Source organism: Hyperolius riggenbachi, chromosome 3 (genome assembly GCF_040937935.1).
Source record: "Hyperolius riggenbachi isolate aHypRig1 chromosome 3, aHypRig1.pri, whole genome shotgun sequence".
Lineage (NCBI taxonomy): Eukaryota > Metazoa > Chordata > Amphibia > Anura > Hyperoliidae > Hyperolius > Hyperolius riggenbachi.
This window is the reverse complement of record NC_090648.1, coordinates 53,289,674-53,317,513: the sequence shown is the minus strand read 5'-3', so window position 1 is coordinate 53,317,513 and position 27,840 is coordinate 53,289,674. Positions and strand designations below refer to the sequence as shown.

At 46.6% G+C, this 27,840-nt stretch overlaps 1 protein-coding gene across 1 annotated transcript in view; it reads left to right on the top strand.

Moving 5' to 3' along the window:
• The window catches only part of LOC137562609 (A.superbus venom factor 1-like), a 554,872-nt gene that overhangs the window by 495,421 nt on the left and 31,611 nt on the right, over positions 1–27,840 (top strand). Inside the window, exons 33-35 of the mRNA XM_068274112.1 lie at positions 2,689–2,737; positions 15,674–15,761; positions 24,931–25,020. Of these exons, the coding sequence (XP_068130213.1) occupies positions 2,689–2,737; positions 15,674–15,761; positions 24,931–25,020 (227 nt within the window). The remainder of the gene's footprint in view (positions 1–2,688; positions 2,738–15,673; positions 15,762–24,930; positions 25,021–27,840) is intronic.

Sequence of the window (27,840 nt, the reverse complement as noted above, 5' to 3'; positions counted from 1 at the left end):
AAATGTGCAACGTTATAGTTTTTGTCATATTATTTCGTTTGTATGTACAGATTTTATGTTATCAAATATATTATCGTTTCTATGTGTAAAAGGGTGTTTCTGCAGGGGGAGTGGTTAGGGTTAGGGACCACCTAGGGGGAGTGGTTAGGGTTGGGCAACACCGGGGGGGGGGGCTAGGGTTAGGCACAGACTTGCTCAAATCCGAATTCGGGAGATACTCGGATAGTTCTATCCAGACATCTCCCAGTAAAGCTGTGCGGGGGGGGGGGGTCAATCTTACCTGTATGACGTCTTCTTCAGGCTGTCCCTGGCACCTCCCACGGTCCAAGCACCGCATGCGCCGTTCACGTAACTACAAACACTTCCACCTTCCGGGTTGAAGGAGGAAGTGTTTGTAGTCTCGCAACCGGCGAATGCGGCGCTTGGAGCGCATCGTGGGAGGCGCCAGGGACAGACTGAAGAAGACGTCATACAGGTAAGATTGAAACCCCTCCCCCCCGCACAGCTTTACTGGGAGATATCCGGATAGAACTATCCGGGAATCTCCTGAATTCGGATTTGAGCAAGCCTGGTTAGGCACCACCAGCAGGGCAGTTAGGGTTAGGCACCATTGGGGGGGGGGGGACTTAGGGTTAGGCACCACCAGGGGAGTGGTTAGGGTTAGGTACCATTGGGGGGGTTTAGGGTTAGGCACCACCAGGGGAGTGGTTAGTTTTAGGCACCACCTAGGGAGGGTTCTGTGTGAGAGTAGGGTTGGGTTAAGTTGTATTGTTGAATTATGTTACGATTTTTAACATTAATATATTTTCATTATCAACTCCCATCTGTTTTAAAACCGTATTTCGTTAACAATGTTTATCGTTATTGAGATTTTGTTATCCACCGGCGCCATTTTGTTATTATTGGCCCTTTTTTCTTGGCGCCCTTTTTTCATGCACGGCTTTACGCATGCTGTACCGATTGCCGCATTACACACAACTGTCAGATACACTACATACAATATTATTATTACGTGGGTTAAAACCTATTGATCTATTACTTTACGTATGCTATTCTGATTACTGTGGTTTAGTGAATGTACTTTGCTGTATGAATGGGAAGGGAAGGGGTGTCCAAACTTGTGGTTCTGGTTAAAGAGAACCTGGAGTGAGAGGGATATGGAGGCTGCCATAAGGGTTGTTCATACTGTATATATATTTACCATAACCATATATTGCTTAAAAAGAAATAAAATGTGGCAGCTAGTATTGCTAGTATTTGGCAGCTAGTATTGATCATACTGATACAAGTACATAGCTACTCGGAATCCAAAATCAAATTAGCCAGAGCTGACTGCGGGAGAGGGTCAGGGCCAAATTTACCATAAGGCACTGTAGGCATGTGCCTACAGACACCTGATTATGGAAGGGCAGCTCATTCCTCTCACCGAGTGCCTCCCTTCCTCCCTCCCTATGCAGAGTCCTGATGATTGAGTAAATGAGAGGTTTCTCACCCTGTATTCCACAGACGAGATCTCTCTTTTGTCAAGGGCACCTCTAGCTACCTAATGCTGAGGTTCCTCTAGCTAATTAATACTGAGAATAGCTCTGGCTACCTAATACTAAGGGCCACCTGTAGCTCCCTATAACAGACAAGGGAAGTAAGGGAAAAGTGACAGCTGGGATAACCAGTACAGTGCAGTGCGGTTCGGTGGGGGTTTGTAGATTCATGTGGGGAGGAGTCTAAGATGCCACGACATCTGTGCCTATAGGCTCCTGTGAGGTAATTACGGGCCTGGAGATTAGGGATGCTCGTTCGGATTCCGTGGAAATTGCATTTCTGCATCAAAATTCGGTAATGCAAGTGTGGTAGTAGGCGGATTTTTGCGGAAATTTTCACGGAAATTGGGGAAATTTCCGCGATTTTAACATCAATTTTCTCAAAAACTACAAGGTCTTTTTGAAAGTTTTTTTTTCCTCTTGTTCCTACTTTTCTGCTTAACATTACCTGTAAATTTGGTGTTTCCTATGGGGGATTTGCTATTAACCTCTAAAGTGGGCATTTTCGCTGTCATTTCTGTCGATTTTCTCAAAAACTACAAGGTCTTTTTGAAATATTTTTTTTTCCTCTTGTTTCCACTTTTCTGCTTAACATTCCCTGAATCCGCATCGGAATGCGGAAATCGTTCGCGGAAAGCGGAATTGGTAGCGGTATCCGTAATTGGCAATGGCGGAATGCGCATTTTCGACAGAAATTGGCGTTTCCGCCATCCCTAGGAGGTTAGTTAACTCACCCATGCCACTGCCTGGATCCAATGCCCACCACCTAACGGTCAGAGTTGGCTAATTTAAATTTAAATTCCGTGTAGCTACGTACTCATAGCTACTCAGTATGAGCAATGATAGCTGCCATATTTCTTTCTTTTTAAACAACACCAGTTGCCTGGCAGTCCTGTTGATTTCTTTGGCTGCAGTAGTGTCTGAATCACACCTGAAACAAGCATGCAGCTAATGCAGTCAGACTTCAGTTAGAAACATCTGATCTGCATGCTTGTTCAGGGTATAAAAAGAAATAAATGTGGCAGCCTCAATATCCCTCTCACTTCAGCTGTCCTCTAATTAGGTATTGATGTCATTGTGAAAGTGGTCATTGAGCAATTGTGAATTAGAGAATACTAAAATGCAACATTTATTTCCTTTTTCAACACAGCTAGGGCCGGGGAAGCTAAAGCGGTTGCCTCGCTAGAGATCTGCACCAGGTATTGCCTAATCTATATATATTATATATACAGTATTTCATAAGACCATAGCATGAAGTTTTGGTGGAAGATTCCCTGCAGTATTGTGTGATAAGGAGAATGGGACCTCCATTCACTTTCCATACTGAGCTGATGATGATAGTTAGTAACAGCTTGTTCATACTATGAGCGTTTGCGGATTTTGAAAATTGCACTAAAAGCGCTTGTGCCATGGTTTCCTATGAGAGTGTTCACATACACTTGCGTAGGACCTCCGGTTTCGCAAGGGTCGCCGTGGCGACTGGGCCCACCCTCTTAGGCCCCGTTCACATTACAAACACGAACACGCATGCCATCTGCGTTTGTGTGCGTTGCGTGGCTGATCCCATCACTGAAAAGTGAATGGGACAGCCACGCGTTTTTGCAAGAAATGCGTGCAGCATGCGTTCCCAGACCGCACAGGTCTGGAACGCAGGCAGTGTAAACATCAGACAGTGCACTCTATGCACTGTCTGATGTCGTGCGTGTCGGCCTCCCGCACGTGTTTCCAAAACGCGGCTGGAAACGCGTGCAGTGTGAACGGGGCCTTAAGGGGCCCGTGCGTGCCCAACATGTGTGCTGAAGATGCTGTTCTTCCTCCTCCTGATATTGCCTGCCAGAGATCAGGAGCAGCTGGCTGAAAAATGACAGAGCTATCTTCACTTGCTGATAAGACGCAGAGTGGCTCTGTAAGTTAACCCCTCGGACAGAAAAGACTGTATTTTAGTCTGCCTGCCTGTGCTCTGTTCTGCACACACTACTCTGCCCCCACCTTCCAGTCACTGAAGGGAGGGGTGAAAACCAGGGAGCAGCTGCTTGTAGGGTTGCCAGGTGTCCGGTTTTACACCGGACAGTCCGGTTTTTGTGCGCTGTGTCCGGTGCAAAAAGGCATGCTAAACCGGACAATTAAGTTGTCCGGTTTAGAGCCCCCCCGCAGCGCAGGAGGAGAACAGCGCAGCAGAGAGAGAGCTGGGAGCAGCGGTGGAGAAGGGGGGCAATCTCCCCCCCCCCCTTCCCTCACCTTAGGGTGCTCTCTCTCCCCCGCTGTCTCCTCCAGGATGATGTGCAGGCTGGCGAGTGGCTGCAGGCGGAACTTACCTCTGTGTCGCTCCAGCGCCGGAAGTTCGGGTCCCGCAGCCGCTGAGATTCGACTCAAAAAAGATCCGGATCAAAGATCCGAATCATTCATGAGCCGGACAACACTAATCAGTCTGAATAGTGTTGTCCGGCTCATAAATGATTTGAATCTTTGATCCGGATCTTTTTTGAGTCGAATCTCAGCGGCTGCGGGACCCGAACTTCCAGCGCCTGCGACACAGAGGTAAGTTCCGCCCGCAGCCACCCGCCAGCCTGCACATCATATTGGAGGAGACAGCGGGGGAGAGAGAGCACCCTAAGGTGAGGGAAGGGGGGGGTTGCCCCCCTTCTCCACCGCTGCTCCCAGCTCTCTCTCTGCTGCACTGTTCTCCTCCTGCGGGGGGGGGGGGGGGGCACCTGGCTACCTAACCTATTCTGGGCACATATAGCCCCTGGCTACCTATTCCGGGCACATATACCCCCTGGCTACCTATTCTGGGCACATATAGCCCCTGGCTACCTATTCTGGGCACATCTACCCCCTGGCTACCTATTCCCGGGCACATATAGCCCCTGGCTACCTATTCCGGGCACATATAGCCCCTGGCTACCTATTCTGGGCACATATAGCCCCTGGCTACCTATTCTGGGCACATATAGCCCCTGGCTACCTATTCTGGGCACATATAGCTCCTTGCTACCTATTCTGGGCACATATAGCTCCTTGCTACCTATTCTGGGCACATATACCCCCTGGCTACCTACTCTGGGCACATATACCCCCTGGCTACATATACTGGGACATATATACCCCTGCCTATGTATACTGGGACATTTACACCCCTGCCTACATATACTGGGACATATATACCCCCTGGCTACATATACTGGGCACATATATCCCTGGCTACATATACTGGGAACACTGGCTGTTTGTCATTATGTGCATTTAGTGGTGAAAAGCTGTCTCTTTTGTGCATTTACTGGTGAAAAGCTGTCTCTTATTATGTGCATTTACTGGTGAAAAGCTGTGTCTTATTATGTGCATTTACTGGTGAAAAGCTGTCTCTTGTGCATTTACTGGGGAAAAGCTGTCTCTTATTATGTGCATTTACTGGCGAAAAGGTGTCTCTTATAATGTGCATTTACTGGTGAAAAGCTGTCTCTTATGTGCAGTTACTGGTGAAAAACTGTCTCTTATGTGCACTGGACCAGTACTACTGGTGAGGACAGTTAGTGACATGGCTATGTACTCTGTAATGTGCTGCAGAAGATGTCAGTGCGATATAAATACTATAATTTTTTTTTTAAAAAGCCCATTGCTTAGCCCCACTCTACATAAAAGTGTGCTTCTGACTCCGCCCCTAACTCCACCCCTAACTCCACCCCCTGTCCAGTTTTCTCCATCAGCCGACCTGGCAACTCTAGCTGCTTGTGAGTGACTACTGGAGAGAGCACCGGCATGGACTTGGTAGTGAGAACTACTGTGAGGAGGGCTAGGTAGGATAATGAACATTTTTTGACCCAAATTTAAGTGAAAAATAGACTGCATATATGTTTACCGTTTTTATAACTAGCTCTTAGTGCTGTATAACATTGGTGACTCAAACTCTCACAGTTTGTGCTAAACCATTGTGGCTGCATAATTTTCCTTTCAGCTAAATTACTTTTCTTTTGACTCTTGAACATTTACTACTTCTTTCCCAGATTATTGCTTCATACTTATGCTTTGCTTCTCTCCCCATTTATGTGGTACACTTTTAATCTTACAATCAGGCATCCAGCAGAGGGCCGGCCCGCTCATGAGGCGGGGTGAAACTTTTGCCTCACGCAGCACATTTCTAGGGGTGGCATCCGCCCTTCGGTGAGTGCGGGGAGCCGGCCGCCGAGCTGGAGGGGTAGCGGGCAGGTTGGGGGTATTGGGCCTAGCGGCGGGGAGGGGGTCGGACACCCCTCCCTCGCCTGGGTCCCCCGATCTGCGCTCTCCTCCAGTCTTAAATAGATCAGAAGCAGCCGCTACTCGTAAGAGGCACGGGCGGGGAGGACTCACCTCTTCCTCGATCCAGCGTGCGCTCCACTGACGTCACTTCCTGCAACGCCGCCCACTGTATTGTAAGTGGACGGCATTGCAGGAAGTGACGTCAGTGGAGCGCACGCTGGATCGAGCGAGGAAGAGGCGAGTCCTCCCCGCCCGTGCCTCTTACGAGTAGCGGCTGCTTCTGATCTATTTAAGGCTGGAGGGGAGCGCAGATCGGGGGACCCAGGCGAGGGAGGGGAGGGGTCCGACCCCCCTCCCCGCCGCTAGGCCCAATACCCCCGTCCTGGCCGCTACCCCTCCAGCTCGGCGGCGGCCTCAGGCGGCAAAAAGTCTAGGGCCGGCCCTGGCTGTAAGTTATCAACCCCCCCTCCAAATTAGCAGTTTTAGTTACTGTCTGTATCCCCAAACCCCCCAACTAGCCGTACAAGAGGTCACCCACACATGCTTCTCATCCAAAGTGCGCACAGCATAGCATTTTCATTTGTCCAGAAGTACGGTGACCATACGTCCCGCTTTACCCGGGACGCGTCCTGCCTTCGGGGTCCGCTGTCCCAGGCTGCATGAGGTCCCGGGAAATGTCCCGTCTCGGGACTCTGGCCACCGTATCTGCATGAATTGGCTGCGGCATCTATAGATGCCGTGCCAGTTCATTGCCCGCAGCCCCGCTCCAGCCTGCATACTCTTCCGTTCCGGCAGGCGAGCAGGGCTACGGGAAAATGGCTGCCGAAGCCCTGTACTGGAGACTATTTGTGTCTCCAGTACAGGGCTTCGGGCACCATCTTGCCGTAGCCCTGCTCTGCCTGTCAGGGCGGAAGACTGCGGTGCAGGAGCAAGATGGTCTCGGGAGCAGCACACCAGAGGCCGGAGACTTCTGTCAGGTGAGTAAATGCTTTTTTTTTACAGGTGAAATGTTGCTCACATTGGCCTCAATTCACTAAGCTTATCACCTGTCTATAATAACGTTTCTAGAGTTGTTACCATGGTGATAAGGCATGTAGTATTCAGGCAACATTTTACCTCAGGCAAACCTAAAGTTAACTCTTCTGTCTTTAAGTTAACTCTCCAATCCTTAAAATAACTCCAGAGTTAAAGACAGGCTGTTAAATAACTGCGTGTGAAAATAACTACAGAGGAGGTAAATTAACTACAGAGGAGGTAAATTAACTACAGAGGAGGTAACTTAAGGAATTAAGAGATAAGATAACTCTCTCACTGTGTGGTGGTACGTTTTCTCTTGCCTTATTATCTCCAGCATAATCTTAGTGAATTGAGGCCAGTGTTTATTTTGTGCTGAAATGTTGCTCACATTGCGTTTATTTTGTGCTGAAATGTTACTCACATTGCGTTTATTTTGTGCTGAAATGTTGCTCACATTGTGTTTATTTTGTGCTGAAATGTTGCCCCCATTGCATTTCTTTTGTGCTGAAATGTTGCCCCCATTGCGTTTATTTTGTGCTGAAATGTTGCCCACGTTGCGTTTACTTTGTGCTGAAATGTTGCCCCCATTGCGTTTATTTTGTGCTGAGATGTTGCTCACAATGCGTTTATTTTGTGCTGACATGTTGCCCACATTGGGCTTGATTCACAAAGCGGTGCTAACTGTTAGCATGCCTGTGAAAACCCCCTTAGCACGTCTAAACCAGCTTTACGCACGTAAAACTTTATGCGCGCACTGCACAGAGCACAGGGCGCTCTGCACGAAGTGTCCATTAAAGCCTATGGGACTTAGCGCGCGCATAGGACTTTATGTGCGTAAAACTTTGCACACAAAACTTTGCGCGCGATCTGATTGAGAAATCCGGTGCTAACCTACTTAGCACCCTGGTTAGACGTGCTAAGTAGGTTAGCACTGCTTTGTGAATCAAGCCCATTGCGTTTATTTTGTGCTGAAATGTTGCTCACATTGTGTTTATTTTGTGCTGAAATGTTGCCCACATTGCGTTTACTTTGCGCTGAAATGTTGCTTACATTGCGTTTACTTTATGCTGAAATGTTGCTCACATTGTGTTTATTTTGTGCTGAAATGTCGCCCGCATTGCTGCACTGCGGCCACCAGGTTGACCCCGTTATCGGCCGCCATATACCCAACTTCCAGGCCTCTGGGGGTCAGCCACTTCCGCTCCTGCTTCCTGAGAGCAGCCAGGACATAAGTTTTTCTTTCCCCCGGGTCACTAATTTCAGCAGCGCTTGGCAGTGACGAGGCTTGGTGCTGCTGCTGCCATGGTGGGCTTGCTTGCCGGGTGTGGAGGAAGTGGGATAAGAGGAGCCTGCTGCATCCCACCTGATCCCGCATGGTGGCACCACCAACTGGGCTGCTGCGCTCTTTTCCTCCCTCCCTTCTACCAGTGTCATCCAGTGCGCTGTAAAGGACAGGTAGCAACCTGTCCCAAATTGGCTACTCCACGAGTCCATGGGGACGTGGACCCGCTCACCCACAGAGTAGTCGAGCGAACGGGCTAGATTTTCCACCACAAACTTGTGGAGTGCTGGCATGGCGTTTCTGGAGAAATAGTGGCGGCTGGAGAATTTTCCATCCAGGGGTGCCAAACTGCAGCAGCATCCGCATATCGCTCCCCTCCTGCACCAGGGAGTAGGGAAGGAGCTGTGATGCCATGGCCCAGGCCAGCAAGCCATTTAGTTTTCGGATGCACCTGTTATTTGGAGGCAGAGGCTTGGTCAGACCCTGAAAGGTGTCGCTCAGCAGGGTCTGACAATGCTGTGCTACAGGAAAAACAGAGGAGGACAATGATGAGGACTTTGCTGCCAGCCTCAATATCTGTGTCCTGAGCAGCTGAGGGAGCACTGGAGGTGGAATAGCGCTTACGTGCTACTGCTGATGCGGCAGGGGATTCACAATCCTGAAGGAGAGTTGATGCTGCTGCGGTGGTGTGCCTTGTGCTCTGAGGACCCCCTGCTTGCAGTACCTGCATCCTCTTGAACTCAGCATACTCATGGCAGTGGGAGCTCAACCCTGAAGGAGGTGGCCCTGGAGGGATGAGGTACCCATCTTGGACACGTTTTTCCCACGGCCCAATTTTTTTCTGCACAAGTTACAGAATGCATAGGTTTTCTCCTGGCTTGACACTGGGAAAAATTTCCATACCGGGGGCTTCAATGACCTGTGGCCCCCTGGCCACTACCGCAAGCAGCGGCAATCTCTGTGGTTGGGGGTTGCATGGTGGTGGTGCTGGCTGAAGCAGTGTCCTGTCATCATCCACGCCCACTGCTGCACCTGCCCCTGCCTGACATATGGCGATATCCTTGCCTAGGCCTAAGTGACTCATCATCCTGCTCCGAGCATTCTTCCGCGGACTCAGGCTGCACATATGTACTGTCCACGTTATCATCATCATCATCATCATCAGGATGAAGCTTTTCTTCTGACTCCCCGACCTCCTCTTCTGCCCCTACATCCCCAGACACAGACCCCTCTTCATCAACATCGTTCAATAACAGTTGTGATTCTGGCCCGAGCTCAATCTCCTCCATATCAGTCCCCAGTATATCCTGAGCTTCATCCATCAGTATGTTCCCAGATGCCGGACTGAGGGACAGAACGCTCTCGTTCTTGGAAGGCTGCTGACCACTGGCTGCTGGGGTGGATGTCACAGCAAGCGTGGGGCGTTGGCTGCTGCTGCTTGGAGTGCTGCTCACAGCAGAGGTCTGGGATGCAGTCATAATGTCCATAAAAATGCCAGTACAACGGGCGTCCCCTCCCTGGCTATGGACCAGTCCCAGAAGTGTGGAGGCAATGAAACTCCCTTTCCTGACACCCCCACGAACCCTTCCAGACATGTTGCTAATGAGCTGAACACAAGTGAGCAGCCAGTGAGCAATACAACTTCACTCAGGAAACTAGCTAAATCAACTTCAGTGGTAACTGAAGTGTATCACTGCCTAATGAGCTGAATAATACTAGTGAGCAGTGAGCAGTAAAACGTAACTGAAGTGTAACACTGGCAAATGATCTAAATACAAGTGAGCAGTGAGCAGTAAAACGTCACTCACTAAACTTAGTAAACGAACTGCAGTGGCAGTGTGACTGTCTGTAAGTAGTAACTGAAGTGAATCACTGGCTAATGAGCTGAATAATACCAGTGAGAGGTGAGCAGTACAACATAACTAAAGTGTATCAGGGGTGCTCGATACCCCTTTTCAAAATCAAGGTTGACCCGCATCCGGATACCCAGATATCCGGATCCAGACCGGATATCCGGATCCAAACTGTTGGGTATCCGAATAGAATCGGATATCCGACCCTACTATCCGGGGTATCCGGGCAAATTTGGATATCCGGGTAGAAAACCCGGAAGTGGACCTTTAAATTGCTTTAAAAAAAGTTTTTGAGGGTAAATGAGGCATGTAGCATCATAATTTTTTTTAAAGGGAAACAATAATTGATGATGTGGGGACAAAAAAAAATGGCTGTCAATTAACATCAGGCCTAGGTTCCAGACAGCGGTCGTGCAGCCCACATTGTGTCCAAAGTCCAACAGCTGGAACATGATGGCAGTTTTCAGCCCAGACTCCTCCAAAAAAAATTACGCAGCAATTGTGTTTTTCGGTTAAATATAGGTGGTATCAGCACAGTAGCAATGGCCTGTGGCACCCTGGTGGTGTAAGCAGCACAGGCAGCAGGAGCAGGGTAATGCAGCAGCAGGTGGCACTTGGCATGTGGCACGTGCAAAGTGCCACGTGCCACATGCCAACACGTGCCAAGTGCCATGTGCCACATGCCAACACGTGCCACATGCCAACACGTGCCACATGCCAACACGTGCCAAGTGCCACGTGCCAAGTACCATTTGCCACGTGCAAAGTGCCACGTGCAAAGTTCCACATGCAAAATGCCATTTGCAAAGTGCAAAGTGCAAAATGCCACGTGCCACATGCCACGTGCAAAATGCCACGTGCAAAGTGCCACGTGCAAAGTGCCACGTGCCAATCGCCACGTGCCAAGTGCAAAGTGCAAAATGCCACGTGCCATGTGCAAAGTGCCACGTGCAATGTGACACGTGCCAAGTGCCACGTGCCAAGTGCCATGTGCAAAGTGCCATGTGCCACGTGCCACGTGCAAAGTGCCACGTGCCATGTGCAAAGTGCCATGTGCAAAGTGCCATGTGCAAAGTGCCATGTGCCATGTGCAAAGTGCCATGTGCCAAGTTCCATGTGCCAAGTGCCATGTGCCAAGTGCCAAGTGCCATGTGCAAAGTGCCAAGTGCCATGTGCCAAGTGCCATGTGCAAAGTGCCATGTGCAAAGTGCCAAGTGCCATGTGCCATGTGTAAAGTGCCATGTGCAAAGTGCCACGTGCAAAGTGCAAAATGCCATGTGCAAAGTGCCACGTGCAATGTGCAAAGTGCCATGTGCAAAGTGCCACATGCAAACACTTGCAAAGTGCCACGTGTAAACACGTGCAAAGTACCACGTGCAAAGTGCAAAATGCCACATGCAAAGTGCAAAGTGCCACGTGTTTGAACACAAAAGGCAAGGCCGGCCCTGGGTGGGCTTGAATCACCAACCTTTCGGTTAACAGCCAAAAGCGCTAACCAATTGCGCCACAGAGACTGTGCACTCAGTTGTTGCTAAATGATTTTATGGGGATGTATGTGTGTCTTTTGGAGGGAGGAAGTAAGTCTGCTCCAAGAATTTTAACGCCACTTTTTCCTACAACAAAGCATTCACTGTGTGGCAGCAGAGTGGTGCAGTGTAAGTGTGCTGGGCCCATAACCCAGAGGTTGATGGATTGAATCCATCCTCTGCTAGGCATGATTTAATTTTTGCACCTCGCTTTATCACATGGGCAAAACGGTTTCCATAGGCCTGTAAGAGAAAGTGTAATAAGGGCCCTGCTGTAACATAGATTTTACGGTAGATAAGACTACTCCTGGGCCTTTCCTGTAGTTGAAGAGATGAGTGAACTGGCTGGCTTCAGCATGTTATGTTGGTGGTATAGTGGTGAGCTTAGCTGCCTTCCAAGCAGTTGACCAGGGTTTGATTCCTGGCCAATGTTTGTGAGCTTACTTTTGACATCCTACAAATCCCTGGAAGACAAGATCCAGGAGGAGGAGGGTGGAGGGATTTTATGTTTGTAATTGGACTCTTTGCTTGATCATTGAATCCTTGGATGCTTGGGCTCAGCACCCACAGGTTACAGAACCCACATCTTGGGTAAGGTGTGCCACCTCTGCAACACAACTGTAGGGTCCGTTCTGCTGAAGCATTTGGGTGCTGGTCCGCTCTTCTTTTTGTAGAGGAAATAGTTTACACAAGACATACCTCTCAGAAACATATAGAAGCCTGCTCCATTTGTCTTGTGAAGACCCTCACACCACCACCATGCCCCACCCTGCCATTGTCGTCACCACAGCAAAATCCTCATGGTCTGCGGGCATGAGTACATGCCCGCACGCTGCAACACGTGCGCACACACCCACCCCTCTGCCCCCGACTTCCTGTGGTGTCCAACGTCCACTCGTGTGCCACTCTTGCGTGCTGGCAAACAAAGGCATGGAGACAGGAGGACACAGGGACACAGGTTTAATTGTATAGGATGAAGCGATCATTGGGTACAATATAAAGATATGGGGCTTGATTCACAAAGCGGTGCTAACTGTTAGTACGCTTGTGAAGAGCCCCTCTTCACACCTAAAGTGACTTTGTGCACGCTAACTAAGTCCCACGCACAAAACTTTGTGGTGCGTGCAAAACATGGCATTGTAGTGCGACAAAAATGGTGCACCCGATGCGACTATAAGGGCGCATTGAGTGCGACCTTATCGTCACACTATGCAACGTTAAGGTCGCACCCAATGCACTCTTATAGTCGCATCGGGTGTGCTGTTTTCGTTGCACCACGATGCGACGTTTCACAAGCACCACACTGTATGCGTGCAACATTTTGCGTGCATGACTTTGCGCACGAGCCGATTCACTTTTCTTGGTGCTAACTACTTAGCACCCTAGTTAGCATGCCCAAAGCCTTTGGGCATGCTAACTAGGTTAGCTCCGAATAGTGAATCAGGCCCATGGAGTGATGAGTAAAATAATCGCAAACAAATGACATTAAAAAAAAATACTTTAAAAATGTTAGCTGTACAGAAACAGTAAAACGATAATGCAGGAAAAGGCTGAAGTCCTCGTGATTGGTGATGATCATAATCTGTTAGTTACAATTATGCAAAATTTTGCGGAACATTTTGTTATTACGGCTTTGCTGTAAAAAAATAAAAATAAAAAGTCATTTTTGAAAAAGTTTTTTTTTAATTCAAAGGAAATTGATTTTTTTTAACAACTTTGAATCCCTTGCTACGCTTATCTACTCCCCACAAAACTTCATCTGAAGCTCAGGGGAGTAGATAGGCGTACTTGTGGTAAACAGTGTGCTGTATGCCCAATAAGCTATCTGATTATGTATATAGGGTATCATTTTAACCGTGACAAGTGAGAGAATAGATTTTGTGGTGTTTAACAACTGAGGGCTAAGTCATGTGATTTTTTTTACCGGAAAACTGAATGAAAAGCAATAAAACTGTTATTTTCATGTACTCTATACCCCTAAATAAATACTTGTAAAAAAAAAAAAAAAAAAAAGTGACAGCATTGAAAAGAGAATACATAGTTACCCTAGGAGCTTTTAAAATATGTATGCCATGAGAGTGTATTACTGTTAATCATGAAGATAAGGGCTTTTAACCACTTTGTCCTCCTTGACGTATAAAAACGCGCGTGCACGCGCACTCCCGGCCGCGGAGTCGGTAGCCACGGAATCAATTTATCGGGCTATGGAGCCCGATCATTGATTCCTCTCCCCCGCTGAAAAAGCGACAGCTTCTCTCGGAAGCTTCGCTCTTTCTGAAGCTGTGTCTCTCTAAGCGTACATTGTACGCTTAGAGTGACGTCATGTAAAAAAAATCGAGATTGCCATCTTGTGGCCAAAAAGTAAAACTACAAGAAAATCCTCAAAAACATTACAATACACCAATATTTCCCCAAATTAAACACTTTTATATCCCACCCTCCCAAAAATGCCCACATAAAATGTTTAATAAAAAAAAACAAAAAAAAACATTACTATAAAAAAAAAAAACATAAATATTTACCTAAGGGTCTAAACTTTTTAAGTATCTATGTAAAGATGAAATATTTCTCTCTATTTTTTTTTTATAAGCTTGTAAATAGTGATGTATGCAAAACGGAAAAAAATGCTCTTTTATTTCCAAATAAAATATTGTCGCGATACATTGTGATAGGGACATAATTTAAATGGTGAAATAACCGTGACAAATGGGCAATAACAATACGTGGGTTTTAATTATGGAGGCATGTATTATTTTAAAACTATAATGGCCGAAAACTGACAAATAATGAATTTTTTCATTTTTTTTCTTATTCTTCCTGTTAAAATGCATTTACAGTAAAGTGGCTCTTAGCAAAATGTACCCCCCAAAGAAAGCCGAATTGGTGGCGGAAAAAACAAGATATAGATCAGTTCATTGTGATAAGTAGTGATAAAGTTATAGGCTAATGAATGGGAGGTGAACATTGCTCGGATGCATAAGCTGAAAACGACTGAGATGTTAAGTGGTTAATTACTGATAGAGTACAATGAGAAAACAAAAAACACAAACCAGAAACTAATATATTATCGCCATACATTATACTAGGAACATTATCTAAATGCTGAGATAACCAGGACAAATTAGCAAATACAATATGTGGGTTTTACCTATGGTAACATTGTTTATTTGAAAACTATAGTGGATGGAAATGGAGAAATAGTGTATTTTTTCTTTTTTTTCTCATTTTTCCCTTTAAAATGCACAGATAATAACATAATTACTAAAAGCAAATATCACCCTCACAAAGCATAATTTGTGGCAAAAAAAAAACAAGATATAGATCATTTACATCTGATGAGTAGCAATAAAGTTATTGGTGAATGAATGGGAGGAGCGCTGAAATGTGAAAATTGCTCTGGTTTTTAAGCAAAAATCCCTGTGGTGCTGAAGTGGTTAATCAAATATAAAAACCATTTCTCCTTTGCATTTTAAAATCGATTTTCTCAAAACTTACGCGGTTTGAAATTTTTTTTTTTTTACTTGTTCCCACTATTCCTCTTAACATACATAGCGAATCTGGGGGCTTTGCTGTTAACCCCTAAAGTTGGTATAAAATTGCACAATATGATGCGTAGTTGCAAAAAGATGGGTTCTGATTACGGTTACAAATTAAATTCATTTTAATTTTTTTCTCAATTATGCGAAAGCTCAGGCTCATCACTGGCTATGCCTTTATCCTCTAACTATATTTCAGACATTTGTTTGGGGTTTAAAATGTTTTTTAAACTTTTTTTTTGTTTTTAAAGCGGACCTGAACTTTGAACTTCCTCTCTGGTCTAAAAGATAAGCAACAGCATAATAACAGTTAAAGAAAAAAACATTCCTTTGTTACAGCTCATACAAATTTGGCTACTTCCCACTTTCAAATTTGTCTACTTTCTGATTTCATGGAAGCAGCCATAGGGTTAAAATTCTGTGTTTACAAACTAGCTGCACTGCCGAGCCAGCTGATTCATAATTAGTCAAAGATGAGGGGGAAATTAGACAGGCTAAACTCTCTAAATACATACAGTGTGCATTTCTCTGTGCTTTCCTTCTGTTCTGTGCAAGAGTTCAGGTCCACTTTTTAACTTTGCAGTTCCATTATGGTGATCTCTGAACTGCACACCAAACAGGCAACCTTTTTTTTAATCTCATCTTTCATCAGAAAATGAAATAAACAGATCTGTTTCTCTCCTTATAGATTCCTCCCCTCCAGAGATGCTACTATGACAGTCATGGAGATTTCTATGATGACCGGTTTCAGTCCAGATAAGGATGAATTAGAAAGGGTGAATACCAAATGCAGAAAAAAAATGCTATGTCATATGATAATGTAATCAGTGTGGCTATGACAGTTAAAGGGACACTTAAGTCAAACAAAAAAAATGAGTTTTACTCACCTAGGGCTTCCAATAGCCCCCTGCAGCTGTCCGGTGCCCTCGCCGTCTCCCTCCGATCCTCCTAGCCCCGCTGGCAGCCACTTCCTGTTTCGGTGACAGGAGCTGACAGGCTGGGGACGCGAGTGATTCTTTGCGTTCCCAGACACATTAGCACCCTCTATGCTGCTATATGGTATATGATATATGCTATAGCAGCATAAATTGTGCTATTGTGGCCAGGAACGTGAAGAATCACTTGCGTCCCCAGCCTGTCAGCTCCTGTCACCGAAACAGGAAGTGGCTGCCGGCGGGGCCAGGAGGATCGGAGGGAGACGGCGAGGGCACCGGACAGCTGCAGCGGGCTATTGGAAGCCCCAGGTGAGTAAAATTCATTTTTTTTGTTTGACTTAAGTGTCCCTTTAAGTATGATTTTGTCTTCTTAAAGAGGAGCTGTCAGCCAATCAAAAAAAAACAAAAAAAAAACACCTTAGCATTTTCCATTTTGACTTTGTCTATCTTGAAGCCAATCCTGACATAATTTCCTCCCGTACTCTGTATCATTCCCTCTCCCCCCCCCTCCTCCCATCTTCAGACACTCCCACCCAGCTCTGCAGTAGAAAGTGCATTGTTTCAGCATGAGAAATATTGGCCAATCAGAGGGAAAAAGGAGAGAAAGAGGCTTCAGCCAATCGGGCTGCATAAGTTATGTCTGAGGGGAAGTAAAGAAGAAAACCCAGTATGCCCTGCACCTTCCTTTGTGCAGCAGATATACCAGATAAGAGCCAGGGAAACTGGGGAATGTTGTTTTATAAAGAAGAAAAGTAAGAGTAATTTTTAACTTTTGGATTGCTTGGTTAGTATCTTTATTACTTGTTTACCAGATAAAAATAAAGAAATAAAGAATTTAAGTGTAAATGTCGGGCATACAATCAAAAATCAATTTTCTTTATTTTTATCTGGTAAACAAGTAATAAGGATGCTAACCAGGCAATCCAAAAGTAAAAAAAAAAAAAAAAAACACACCTCTTACTTTTCTTGATAAATGAGAATCCCCCAGTTTACCTGACTCTTATTTGGTACATTGCTGCACAAAGTTGCAGGGCATGCTGGGTTGTCTTTTTTTTGCTCTTTTACTTTCCTCTAAGCCTTAACTAATGCAGCCTGATTGGCTGAAGCCTCTTTCCCCCCACTGTTTTCCCATCCCACACCTCTGTTCCTCTCTGATTGGCCAATATTTCTCATGCTGGGACAATGCACTTTCTATTACAGAGCTGGGTGGGAGTACCTGAAGATTAAGTGGTAGGGCGGGCAATGATACCTAATCAGGCAGAGGAGAGTAAGGGAGGAAATGACATCAGGATTGTCTTCAAGATAGACATGGTTAAAATGAAGAATCCTAAGGAGGATTTTATCTTTTTTTACTGTAGAAAAATAACTAAAATCAAAACATGGACAGTGCAATACATCATGTGTTATGTAAGTAGAGCAAGTATTTACTTATATATGTGGGTTTTTTTCTGAGATAGTATGGTTTACAGCTCCTCTTTAACATTGAATAGCAACAAACTACACTTATCCAGCATCAGCCAATCCCTGTTGGTGTCGGATAATGGGGATTTTATTCTAAAACAATACAACGGTTAAAAGTAGTGATGATCGTAATCTGCTAATTACAATTACACAAAATTGTGTAAATGTTTGCAATTATGTATTGGATATTGGAAGCTCTTAAAGGATTACTATCAATGCCCAAGTGTTCTAAAATGACAACATACAAAAAATGTCTAAGTAGCTGTGTGTAACGATTGGCCATGCAGATCGTGGTCGTGACTTGAACCAGACTGGCAGATCCACGATCTCTGCATCTCTGATCTCGGCTGAATGGAGGATCAAGAAAATTATCCTTGGATAATTTACTTTTCAGCAACCACTGAAGGACCTGCAGCAGGTCCTGCACATCTTCTGCAGACAAGATTTTCTGCACTATTTTTGCACTAACTCCAATAACTGCTGAAGCTGCTTTCTGGGGTAAGCTGCAAAATACAGGAAGGAATAATCTTTGCTTTCTTCAGCAACCAAGGCATAGTAGTGCACATCATCAAAACTCCAACTCTTTGTACAGATAGATGAATCTGCAGTATTTCTGTGATCAATATATGGGTAGGCTAGGTCATTCTGTAATGATTGGCCATGCAGATCGTGGTCGTGACTGGAACCAGACTGGCAGATCCACGATCTCTGCATGGCAATCGTTTTGGTTTAAACAAAACCAGAAGATAACAATTGAAATACTGACATCTGCACAACAGAGTAGAACAATAAATGTGTTTATTTACAATAATGCAAGTGTACAAATGCAGATCACCATACACATACAATATACAATCAAACAACGCGTGGTGCACCACAAATACCAGAACCCTGACTATCTATCTATCTATACAAATATATACAGCAACACACACAATATGAGAATATATACAGACACGTCTCAGCAGAATCAGAACACAGGAGAATAATCATACAAGCCAGGATCAATAATCAGAGAATATGAAGTACAATGTCAGAAAGCAGAGAATAATTATTTGTAACTTTAACAAAAGGACTATATAAACTAATGCAATCTCAAAAAGGCAAAAAAAAGTCTCTGAAAAAACTTTATTGACACATATAAATAACCTCAAAGAACATAGTTCTTCAATATCACAGTGGTAGGTCTTGAGAATACATAAAAGAGGTTTGAATCAACAAACGGTTGTAGCTTTGCGGGTATGGAACTTCAAGGCAATGACACATGTTCGTTTCGGGCTTTTATATAACATTGTATGTGCCCTTCATCAGGCCGTGATACCCATTTCTGCATCGCTCAACCAAAATAAGGAAGACCAATAAGGCATCAAAGGCCATATACTGGGGGGCGTCTGAGCTCACCAGATGCACAAAACCTTCCCAACGGCTATAACAGGTGCTGCAAGGTGGGAACCATTTTCTTATTTTGCATTAGTTTATATAGTCCTTTTGTTAAAGTTACAAATAAGTGTTGGTGGGCAAGGTGGTCTGCCCTGAAATAGGACTGTGTTTTGATCCTTCACAATATAAAGGATTGTATCCCTTATAAACAGAAAGCAGAGAATAGTCAGACTAGCAACGATCAATACCAGGAGTTCAGTATGCAGGGACAGAGTTCAGGAAGGTTGGCCAGAGTCACAACCCTGCAAGGAAACAAGCGCAATGACCTGTCTATAGTGCTGTGACAGCGCTCCTCTTCTTTTCTACAATTTAAACATAGAAAAAACAATCGCACATAGTGCATTACTGTGAATCGCAAAGTACAATTCCCCACACGTGCATAAGTGCTCAATTGTGCATCACTCGTGGTCTCTACAGCCCCTCCACACTAGCAGCTCACCAGATTGACACCACCTCACAGTCCAGGTGGGTCTAGCGCTTAGCCTATAGAGTGGCCAACTCCAATGACCCTTCCACGATAGTTTAGTTCACAATTGGATGATCCATATTTAATGACAAGTTCCACATGAAAAACATATAAGAACACACATAGCATAAAACCGTTGGGCTAAAAGTTATGGCCTGCGCAATATCAGCGCACTCACTTGTGTAGGAAGATAACAGGCATTTCAGGCATTGCAGCCTAGCAATAAAGCTTCTCTGCTGGCGGTGTCGGTGTCCCGAACTTCCCCGCTCCTCGTGGCAGCCTGTCTCCTGACCTTCCAGATCCCAGTGACGTCAGCGCTCCTGGTCACACCCGACGCGTTTCGTCCAATGGACTCATCATGAGCCCCTGATGAGTCCATTGGACGAAACGCGTCGGGTGTGACCAGGAGCGCTGACGTCACTGGGATCTGGAAGGTCAGGAGACAGGCTGCCACGAGGAGCGGGGAAGTTCGGGACGCCGACACCGCCAGCAGAGAAGCTTTATTGCTAGGCTGCAATGCCTGAAATGCCTGTTATCTTCCTACACAAGTGAGTGCGCTGATATTGCGCAGGCCATAACTTTTAGCCCAACGGTTTTATGCTATGTGTGTTCTTATATGTTTTTCATGTGGAACTTGTCATTAAATATGGATCATCCAATTGTGAACTAAACTATCGTGGAAGTGTCATTGGAGTTGGCCAGGGGCGAGCCTGGGGTGCCTGGCACCTGGGTGCAAGATTTTCTCTGGCGCCTATGGGAGTGGTTAAATTTACCGCGCCCAACCACATAACCACACCCATGTCCTGCCTAATCACACCCACACCTTCCACGCATGCACGTGATACCCCATTCCTACCCCTCTTCCATGGGCTTGCTCCTGGCTGGCTTTGGCTTCCTGCGAGTCTGCTAGTCTCTGGACTGACTCAGGCTGAGAGGCTCTGCGTGTGCGACGCAGTCACACACTGCGTATTTATGGCTGCCTGCGGCCACCCTACTCTCGCTGTCGTAGGCTCCTCCCCCCCGCCAAGCCCAAGCGTGAGGTGGGCTGCCTGTATCTTTCCCGTTGCGCCGCGCAGCCTGCCAGTGTTGCCAACCTTTCACGTTATTTTTTTACTGACAAATACCTAAAAATTTACTGACAAAAGATTATTTTTACTGACAAAATTTCCCAACTAAATGCACATAAGAGACAGCTTTTCCCCATGTAAATGCACATAACAAGAGACAGCTTTTCCCCATGTAAATGCACATAAGAGACCGCTTTTCACCAGCAAATGCACATAACAAGAGACCGCTTTTCACCAGCAAATGCACATAACAAGAGACCGCTTTTCACCAGCAAATGCACATAACAAGAGACCGCTTTTCACCAGCAAATGCACATAACAAGAGACCGCTTTTCACCAGCAAATGCACATAACAAGAGACCGCTTTTCACCAGCAAATGCACATAACAAGAGACCGCTTTTCACCAGCAAATGCACATAACAAGAGACCGCTTTTCACCAGCAAATGCACATAAGAAGACAGCTTTTCACCAGCAAATGCACATAAGAGAGATTTTCACCAGTAAATGCACATAATGACAAACAGACAGTGTCCCCAGAATATATAGCCAGGGATATATGTCCCCAGGATAGGTAGCCAGGGGGTATATGCGCCCAGGATAGGTAGCCAGGCGGTATATGCGCCCAGGATAGGTAGCCAGGGGGTATACGTGCCCAGGATAGATAGCCAGGGGGTATACGCGCCCAGGATAGGTAGCCAGGGGGTATATGCGCCCAGGATAGGTAGCCAGGGGGTATGTGCGCCCAGGATAGGTAGCCAGGGGGTATGTGCGCCCAGGATAGGTAGCCAGGGGGTATGTGCGCCCAGGATAGGTAGCCAGGGGGTATGTGCGCCCAGGATAGGTAGCCAGGGGGTATGTGCGCCCAGGATAGGTAGCCAGGGGGTATGTGCGCCCAGGATAGGTAGCCAGGGGGTATGTGCGCCCAGGATAGGTAGCCAGGGGGTATGTGCGCCCAGGATAGGTAGCCAGGGGGTATGTGCGCCCAGGATAGGTAGCCAGGGGGTATGTGCGCCCAGGATAGGTAGCCAGGGGGTATGTGCGCCCAGGATAGGTAGCCAGGGGGTATGTGCGCCCAGGATAGGTAGCCAGGTGGTATCTGTGCCCAGGATAGGTAGCCAGGTGGTATCTGTGCCCAGGATAGGTAGCCAGGGGGTATGTGCGCCCAGGATAGGTAGCCAGGTGGTATCTGTGCCCAGGATAGGTAGCCAGGTGGTATCTGTGCCCAGGATAGGTAGCCAGGGGGTATGTGCGCCCAGGATAGGTAGCCAGGGGGTATGTGCGCCCAGGATAGGTAGCCAGGGGGTATGTGCGCCCAGGATAGGTAGCCAGGGGGTATGTGCGCCCAGGATAGGTAGCCAGGGGGTATGTGCGCCCAGGATAGGTAGCCAGGGGGTATGTGCGCCCAGGATAGGTAGCCAGGGGGTATGTGCGCCCAGGATAGGTAGCCAGGGGGTATGTGCGCCCAGGATAGGTAGCCAGGGGGTATGTGCGCCCAGGATAGGTAGCCAGGTGGTATCTGTGCCCAGGATAGGTAGCCAGGTGGTATCTGTGCCCAGGATAGGTAGCCAGGGGGTATGTGCGCCCAGGATAGGTAGCCAGGTGGTATCTGTGCCCAGGATAGGTAGCCAGGTGGTATCTGTGCCCAGGATAGGTAGCCAGGGGGTATGTGCGCCCAGGATAGGTAGCCAGGGGGTATGTGCGCCCAGGATAGGTAGCCAGGTGGTATCTGTGCCCAGGATAGGTAGCCAGGTGGTATCTGTGCCCAGGATAGGTAGCCAGGTGGTATCTGTGCCCAGGATAAGTAGCCAGGGGGTATGTGCGCCCAGGATAGGTAGCCAGGTGGTATCTGTGCCCAGGATAGGTAGCCTGGGGGTATGTGCGCCCAGGATAGGTAGCCAGGTGGTATCTGTGCCCAGGATAGGTAGCCAGGTGGTATCTGTGCCCAGGATAGGTAGCCAGGTGGTATCTGTGCCCAGGATAGGTAGCCAGGTGGTATCTGTGCCCAGGATAGGTAGCCAGGTGGTATCTGTGCCCAGTATAGGTAGCCAGGGGGTATGTGCGCCCAGGATAGGTAGCCAGGTGGTATCTGTGCCCAGGATAGGTAGTGAGTGACAGGAGCGCGCCCCGCCGCCTCCGCTCCCCCCTCACCTTTCAGCAGCCCTTAGTCAGACCTCAATCAGCGGGCGACCCGACCAGGAAAAGGGCGCCGGACGCACCCGCTCTATATGCGGAAGTGATGTCACTTCCGCATATCAGTGCGGCGTGCTAGGTCCTAGCGCCCGCCCGCCTGATCGAGGTCTGACGCGGCGGCTAGAGGGAGGGAGCTTGAAGCGGCGGCGGCGGCGGCCACAGGGGGAGAGCGGGGCCGGGCGAGCGGGGCCGGGCGGCGCCTCTCAGAGGCAGGCGCCTGGGTGCCTTGCACCCGCAGCACCCGCCCAGGCTCGGCCCTGGAGTTGGCCGCTCTATAGGCTAAGCGCTAGACCCACCTGGACTGTGAGGTGGTGTCAATCTGGTGAGCTGCTAGTGTGGAGGGGCTGTAGAGACCACGAGTGATGCACAATTGAGCACTTATGCACGTGTGGGGAATTGTACTTTGCGATTCACAGTAATGCACTATGTGCGATTGTTTTTTCTATGTTTAAATTGTAGAAAAGAAGAGGAGCGCTGTCACAGCACTATAGACTGATATTCAAGGACTTGTGATAGCGAACACTCGATTGAAGCATATGCTATTGCACCCGTTTGTACTTTGGCAGGCGCAGTTTGTGTTTATTAAATGCGCAATGACCTAGCAATGTGCTGCTAGCAAGTCCATCCTTTTATGCAGCACATTGCTCAGGTGACTGGCCAGAATCTTTCACAGTTCCATCTGCTGGTGAGCCAAGGAATTGCACCGCTCCCAGCAATATGAGAGCCATCTGCTGGTAGACAGCGGAAGTCCACCTCAAGTTCCTCAGTGCTGCTACCAGCAGGATGACACAGGCACAGATCATTACACTGTGTAAACATGTTCCTACTTTTCACGTTATGTCAAAGACAAAAGCTTTAGCTCATTGGGCTCTATTCTCAATCACACATGCGGTAAGAGCTTTTTACCGCTATATTACCGCATGTGATAAATTCCGCATTTTTTCCACATTCACTAAAAATGTTCCGCATGTTTCCCGCAAGTGGGAACAATGCGTAAAACAATTTGGGAAACATGCGTAATTACATAGTAAACATGCGGAAACCATGCGGAAAAAAAGTTGCATAAAGAAACTTGTCCAAAAAAAAAAATTAAAGTTCAGCAAACACAGCGCTCAAGACTCCATTTAAGTCAATGGGAAGCAAAATATATCACCAAGTACTAGTAGGTGATAAAAAATCGGTAGTTAAAGGGATACTGTAGGGGGGTCAGGGGAAAATGAGTTGAACTTACCCGGGGCTTCTAACGGTCCCCCGCAGACATCTTGTGCCTGCACAGCCACTCACTGATGCTCTGGCCCCGCCTCCAGTTCACTTCTGTAATTTCTGACCTTAAAGTCAGAAAACCACTGCGCCTGTGTTGCCATGTCCTCGATCCCGCTGATGTCATCAAGAGCGCACAGCGCAGGCCCAGTATGGTCTGTGCCTGCGCTGTACGCTCCTAATGACATCAGCGGGAGCGAGGACACGGTAATGCAGGCGCAGTGGTTTTCTGACTTTAAAGTCAGAAATTCCAGAAGTGAACTGGGGGCGGGGCCGGAGCATCGGTGAGTGGCTGCGCGGGCACAGGATGTCTGTGGGGGACCATTAGAAGCCCCGGGTAAGTTCAGCTCATTTTCCCCCGACCCCCCTACAGTATCCCTTTAAGTCAGAAATAAGGCGCCTCTTTTTTTTGTGAATTTTGATTATTTTTTTTTGCGGAAACTACCGACTTTTGCGGACTTTTACCGCATTTTTTACGCATGCGGGTAATTAATGCGTACAATTTTACGCATGCGGTAAATTTCATGCGTAAACATGTGTGAATGTCAAGATGGTTTTTTTTCAGTCGGGAATTTACCGCAAGTGCATTTCCGCATGCGGTAAATCATTGAGAATAGAGCCCTTTGTGTGTAGAGAAAGCTCTGCCTGTCTCTAACTGAGCTCTCTGCGCACACAGAGTTAACAGATACACTGTAAGGGAATTTCCCCCCCCCCTCCCCTCATGGCTGAGTCTGCCATCAGAATTTCAGCAGACTACAGTCAGAAAAATGTGAAAGGAATTAGATAACAGTAATCAAATAGATAAGCAGTGAAATGTATACACAAGTACTTAGCAGCACTTCCCAAACATTTCCTATCTCAATTGGAAAAAAACATGTTAATCGATAGTGTCCCTTTAAGTGCCACATAAAATGTCAAGGAGGGCAGCATTTGTACCGGGGGCCTTGTGTTTGACACCTGTGACCTACTCAGGTCGCTCAGGACTTTTTCCTTTATTCTTCTTTATCTTCTGGTTATACAACTTTCTATATTACTAAATTAGAACAAATATGCAATTCAAATGTTTCCTCTGACTTCCCAAACACAAATGCTGTTTAATGTGGATCTTCCCATGTTGATTCCAGTTGACACAAGGAGTGGACAGATACGTCTCCAAGTATGAAATAGATAAGGGAGCGTTTGACAAAGGCATGCTGGTCCTGTACTTTGACAAGGTAAGAAAAGTTTTTTCAGGACTTTCGCACTTTAGCAACATCTCTGCATGCAGATTATTTCATGGAAAACTTTTTTAACCACTTAAAGCGGAATATAACCCTGCATTTCAACTTTGCTCTAAAACATTATTTACAGCATATTATATGCAAAAAGCATTTTTTTTTTACTAGACCAGCATTGGAAGGGTTAAACACAGAGGTTTTAAGTTCCGTGCAGACATTCAGATGGTTACATTCTATTTAGTTAGTGTGTAACTGTTTATCAATAGATACATCTCTTTGGCTGTCCTCCAAGCTCCTTCTCAGTGAGAGAGATGAGTCATAACAAACACATATTTGTAAACAAAAAGTATCTAACTCAAGTTCGGATTCGGTTGCAGAAATCTCTAGGGACTTTAAAGCCCTGTGTAACCCTTCCAATGCTGGTCTAGTAAAAAAAAAAATGCTGGTTGCATATAATATACTGTAAATAATGTTTTAGAGCAAAGTTGAAATGCAGGGTTATATTCCGCTTTAAAGTGGATCTGAGATAAACTTTTACTCATTGCATAATTGTGTTCCTTACATATAGTTTATAGGGCATTCCTCAAGCCAAATACTTTTTTGTTTTGTTTTAATACTCTAATTCCATATAAACTAAACAAGCTTCGCCAACAGCTTTTCAGAGAGCCTTGGCACTCAGTCCCAGCCTCCCAGGTAGCAAGGGCTTATGGGAGCTCAGTCTGGACAGGAGGGGAAGGAGGTTACTAGCCAGAGATTTCAGAGGCAGAGGGGAGGGGGGAGTAGGAGGGGAGAGGGAAATCTTCCACAGGCTGAGGGCTAAAGATGCTATCAGCTTGCCTGTGTGTAATGTGACAAACAGAACATGGCTGCCCTCATTGTATCACAGCAATAAATAAACATACACTTTTGAAGCTGTTTGCAGTTAGATTTGCTGTGTAAACTATCTAAACTTTAGATAAGTTACTTGTTAAAGTTACTTTTTCATCTCGGATCCACTTTAAGGACCACAGGCTTTAGCCCCCACACCCATCCACCCACCCGCTGTGACCAGGCTATTTTTTTTGGTTTTTAAACAATCCATTTTTATTGTGCAATATACATATAACAATAGCAATACATGCATATAAATGCAATAGATCTGGTCTGTAAATCATACAGTGGAGAAGGGTGATAAACCAGATAAAGAATACAAATATTGTCTGAGATTGAAACTTATTTCACTTAACATTAATGTACTTAAAGAAAACCAAGAAGATATCTCCGAATTCACCCATTAACATGACCTTCGCAGTTGAGTGACTCAGGAGTTCTCTTAGTTTAGTACAGGGATGGCCAACCAGTGTAGGCCAACATAGATCAATAGCTGGGTTGGAACAGCGTACATTATGTAGTACATCATATAAATGATGTATGTATTAATGGCATTAGATGTATGATCCTGAATTATCAGGCGCTGTTCCAATCCCTGCTCACTTTCCGTTGATCTCCTCCTTTCGGATAGCCACTCTCTACTTCCTGCTAATCAGGAAGTTGACCCCGAGGCATTGTGGGAGATGACGGCTGCAAACTGCCAAGCAAGCAGTATCTCTCTCTGTGCATAGCTTGATTTAAAAAATCGCTGGTGTCTGCATCAATGTGTACCGCGTGGTGCATGTGCAGCTGAGCACGGCCCCCCTCCACATGGGGGCGAAACAGCTCTTCTACCTGAAGCGGGGCCGGGCAGTAGCCGCTTGAGAATGCCCGCGCATGCGCATGCCAGCTTACTGCGCGGGCGGGTTACGTTGGCTATTGCATGGTCATGCTCGAGGAAGAAGAACTGCGTGACCCCGAAAGGATTAGCAACAATGCATTGCTGCTAATCTTTCAGGGGGCCATGCTCAGTGACGGAGGACAACACAGCAAGGAGAGAAGCTTCAATAGTATTCTGTGGCTTCCCTCTCTTTTGTACCCGAGCTTCGGCTTGAGTACTCTTTAAGGGCTGTCTCATCAGTGAATAGTTGCCTTGTGCTACTGCACTGGATGTGATTATTATTATTGTGGATTTCAGTGTACAACCTTGCTTGCCTACTGACCCTATTGCTAGATTGCTCTCTGGACCCACCTTAGAATTTTTCTCCACCTGATCTTTCCTCATCCCTTGGTACCGTGTACCTCTAATCTGCCATTTATGATGCCTGGTTTGTTATTGGATTGTTTATGTCTTTTCTGATCACTGATTGCTGACCTGGATTGTCTGATTCTCCGCCTGTACCTGCCTAGTGTGCTTCTGTTGGTACCTCTGTCTTTTCAGTTCCTATACCTTGAGCATATCAAGGCCTGGGTGTAACTGGGTGTTGGGATGATGCACTTGTCATCCCTCAGCTGACCGGGTAATCACCACAGGTGAAGACTGTGGAAGAGATTTGGATATAGGAACTAATATAAGAAAGTGGATCCAGCAGGCCTCGTGGTAACTTGTCAGCACTCGGCAATTGAAAAAGTGCTAAAAAGTAGGCCAACAAAAGTATTCTTTTGCTTGCTGGTGGCTTTAAAAGATATTTTGTTGATAAGGTGCAGGGCTTTCTGGAAACGTCACAAAGGCCAAAGCCTTGGATGGCTACAGGCCAAGGGGCACCTGGACATGAAGGAGGCGAGGGGTTACTACATATGACAGAGGAGCGTGAAGATGGGAATAAACACTTGAAAAAGGAAACTGATGCTCAAGGAAGCTGTTTATGAAAGAAAGGGGCTGCTGTACATGGGTGATACACAGGGAAGAGGGGGCGGCACATGGAATGGGAGGGGCTGCTGTACATGGATGATACACATGGAAGAGGG